Source organism: Epinephelus moara, chromosome 10 (genome assembly GCF_006386435.1).
Source record: "Epinephelus moara isolate mb chromosome 10, YSFRI_EMoa_1.0, whole genome shotgun sequence".
Lineage (NCBI taxonomy): Eukaryota > Metazoa > Chordata > Actinopteri > Perciformes > Serranidae > Epinephelus > Epinephelus moara.
Window position 1 is genome coordinate 28,239,738 of NC_065515.1, and position 4,091 is coordinate 28,243,828.

A 4,091-nucleotide genomic window follows, 5' to 3' on the forward strand; every position below is an offset into this window, starting at 1 on the left:
AAGATACAGCATGCAAACGTATACAGCTCTGAATTTTTAGAATACTTAACAGGTCACCTGTTACTGTCTGAGGATTTGACAAATTCAAACATTTATCATGTTCACATGTTCACGCCCTTGAAAGCTTTCACAGCCTCATTCACCTCTAGTGACACAGAGAAAGTTGTTTGCAACATTGTGAGAGAAAAAAAAGTAGATATGAGTGACTGGCATAATTGTGCCGATCCCATACAGTGTGCTGATGGTGTCACACCCAGTGAATAACTGCTCTTTTTGTGTTCCAACTCAGCCACTATTGATTTTTAGACAAGCATAAACCCAAAGACATCAGCACTGTTAGTCTGATAAGTGGACACAAGATCTTTCAGATTTTCATATGACACCACCAGACTGTCATTTTCTATTTTCACTCTGTTTGTCTGCATTTTATTGTATTTTTTCTGGTATTGCCAAGACATGCTGCAAGTTAGTCTGACTTTCCTGATTTTTGGATGTCTTATAGAATCAAGAACAGCTTTGCATGTATTGTTATTAAAGTGATACGCACCCGTTAGGTTTAGAGGAGTGCTGCAGGGGATAGATCTCATCACACAACCTGAAAATCAGACATGATGCCAGTGCAACACTTTTTCACATTACACACTATAAAAAATATATACTAAAAGTAGTATAAGAGGCCAGGTCCTCCTACTTCTTTAACAAAATTACAACAAACCATCCTGATTGGCCATGTAACTGGCCTATTATGATGTGCCCATATGAATATGTGCAGACCCCTCAGTATAGACCCTTTTACTGTAAGTAAACAGAATGACGTTTTTTTCTGGGCGGGGCTTAGCTGAAGGCAAAACAATTCTCCACAGACAATAGTTAGCGCTAGCTAGCAAGTTCTGTTACCCTGTTTTAGACAATGGAGGAATATGATACGAATGGTGCATTCAGAAATACTAATTACGAGTGTTGGAGTGCACTCTGGCACAAACTGGACCGTTCATAAATACAGAGCGTTTGTTTTGCTATCGAAGGTAATGTTAGCTAATTCACTAAAAAGTTAGTGTTATGGAGAAATCTAATGTTCCTCTTAATACCTTCCTAATTTCAGATAATGTGGACATGGTAACCCTTAAAACACGTAATGTTATTCATCCCTTCAACAGTAAATACTATTTCCATAACCTGATATGAAGTGTGTGCTGGACATGCGAGCATTTTTGATGATCACCTCCATCCAGTGCTTTCATCTTATTGCATTTAACGATAGTTGTCTTGTTGACGGGCATTGCTATGCATAAAATTTGAGTTTTGAGCCCTGACTCCTTCTATTCTGGCTCCCAATAACACAACAAGATGACATTTCGAGACTCCTATGTTGTCTACAGTCCTATATGGTGATAAGTTTTGTTTTGTCTCCAGCCAACAAACTGATGTTATTGTGACGTTGGCCCTAAAAGGGTCTATAAAGACAGTACACAAGGCTTTTAGCCACCCTACACCCTCTTAAACAAGCAGTGTAGGAGTGACAAGGCCCTCAGGTAGAGGGCTCCGCCTGTGCTAATGCAACTACGGTTGCAATATTTTAGTCTTCCTTCTACAGTACCTCACGCAGGCTCTGCCCTCTAGTGGACTCCATGGGTACAGTGGGTGGAGCCCGATGAATGAACGCCCTGTCATGACATAACACTGATCCAGCCACACTGATCCTGTCCAGCTAAAGGTTAGCCACCACAGCTTGACTGCAGTTGAGAAGTATGGGGCCACAACAAACTCAGGTGGTAAGCTACCAAACTGTGTGGAGCAATGGCCTAAATTGACAGCAGTTGAAAGACAAGCAATAGACACTCTGCACACTACATTTCCATATTGGTGTATCATGCCCAGAGGGGAGCAGGTGCAAGTTCTGTACCCTTCCAGTGAGCACAGCTACTGAAAAAGAGGTTGACATGTCCAAGAGACAGAACCATATGAATGGGCAAAGCACCATGACACTGCCACACATATGTCCTCAACACTTACACAGCTGAATAAGGCTGCCAACACTGCCACATCACGTGTAGAGTGTGCACAGCCCATAACGGGGAGTGGGTTTTGCATTAGCTTGCACACAGATTCACTTGCGCTTTTCTGAAACAAGCCCAAATTTCCCGGTCCAGCAACATTAACAGCCTTTAGAGACAACAAGTGCCCTGAGGCCCACAACCACAGGCTCTCTGCCATTCTCTTCAGGGCAGCAGACCAAACTCCGCCCTGTCTGTTGATGAAGGGTGGTTGTCGGACCTCACCAACACTGCCTTTACCTCAAGGACAGTGATGTGTTGGACCTCCGTTGCAAGACACTTCCTACCACTCTCCCCAGGCAGGTCCCCTCCCACCCTGTCAGGGACACATCCATGATCACTGTGACATAGGAGGTCACCCGTCCGAGCAGTATTCCTTGCAACAGGTGCGGGGACCCCCAGTATCTCAGGTTGTTTTGTATTGAGGGGGAAAATGGTAATCAAGCATCGCCAGTGCTTCTTGGCATTTAAGCGAAGGCTGACAAACCACCTCTGCAGGTGCCACATATGCAGTAACCTCAGCTGTACCACTGGGTGGGCTGCTGCCTTTAACCCACACACCTGCATGACTGTCACCATTACACCAAGCTGCAGTTTGCAAACTGCTTGCCACAGGGCCATCTATCTATGTTCCAATGGAGTGGCCCACAAGCTGCGTGTGTCGAGCACAACCCCAAGATACTGTTATTCTGTTATTCTGTTAGTGTGTTCTGTGGTAGTTAATTGCAAAATTCACTTGTGCATTCCCGAAGCAAGCCCAAATTATCCAGTCTCGCAACATTAAGAGCCTTTAGAGTCAGCAAGGGTTCTGAGGCCCACAACCACAGGCTCTTTGCCATCCTCTTCAGGGCAGCAGACCAGAAGGCCATCTGTTGTTTAACAGGAGTAACTGTGCGTTCACACCAAACGCGATGGACACGATGTCATCGCCCGTAACGCGAGTATCGCGTCGCTTGATCACAAATGTCACCTTTTTGATCATCGCTTCATCGCTTCAATCGCGATGACACAACCCTCCTCCCGCAATTTTCTTCACCTCTCGCTATTTTCTCGTCAACCATGGCTGAGTTAACTACCGTAGCTGCTCTTTATCTGTTGTGGACATCTGATTTGGATCGGAGACCCAAACGCCGCCGTGTCTGGGTTCACAATATCCTCCAGAAACGCACACAGCTGGGTGAATATCATCACCTCCTGCAAGAGCTGTGTCTGGATGATGGTCGTTTCCAGCGGTACTTCATCGCGTCGCTCTTATCGCCTGAAACGCGTCGCCCGAAGCGACATCGCGTGTCATCGCGTCATTTACATTGATTTTGAATGGAAACTTGTGGCGTTCATCGCGTCCATCGCGTTTGGTGTGAACGCACAGTAAGTGATCAATCATATAATTCAGCAGGTGATTTTCTTGACTGTCTTCTTTGTATGATTGTTTTAAATAAAGCTGTCAAAGCTTCTTATTACTGTCAAGACGCTCTCTGATTTTATAAGTTTGTCAAAGTCTTCACCAGAAAAGGACAAGCTTTTTTCAAGTCAGTTTAAATCTCTAACACTGCACAATTGGTACTTGATTAAGGTACAATTTAGGGCTGCTACTAAAAATTAGATTCATTTCATCTCATCAATTAACCCATCAGGGTCGATAAAATATAAGAAAACTGTGAAAAATACAAAGAGTTTGACCTACAGTTCAAAACCCAAAGCTGTTCAGTTTACTTTCACATAAAACAAAGAAAATAGCAAATACTTTAGTTTGGATGCTGAAATTGGGAGATATAGCATTTTTATTCAGTGTAAGCACCTAAAACAAGTACTCTTTATTTATATAGTTGGCAGATAGTATTGTGGCCTCTAGTTTCCCGGCGGTGGTGCAGGGTGGCGAACCCCGCGCAGAGCTAGTTTCGAGCAGTGCAACCCGAGGCGCGCTCAGTTTGGTAGTTTGGCAGACCGAGGTGCGCTGAGATGGGTATGGCGGCGCAGCAGTGGGAGGTGTCGACAGATCCAGCTTGGCGCAGTGACAGTTTCGTGCCAAAAGGCTTC

The 4,091-nt window shown here is 44.6% G+C and overlaps 1 protein-coding gene across 1 annotated transcript in view; it reads right to left on the reverse strand.

The window, feature by feature from the left end:
* Window positions 1-2,219: 2,219 nt before the first annotated feature.
* LOC126396923 (desmoglein-2-like) overlaps window positions 2,220-4,091 on the reverse strand; it is a 20,424-nt gene continuing 18,552 nt past the window's right edge. The window contains exon 8 of the mRNA XM_050055297.1: window positions 2,220-2,370. Within this exon, the coding sequence (XP_049911254.1) occupies window positions 2,220-2,370 (151 nt within the window). The remainder of the gene's footprint in view (window positions 2,371-4,091) is intronic.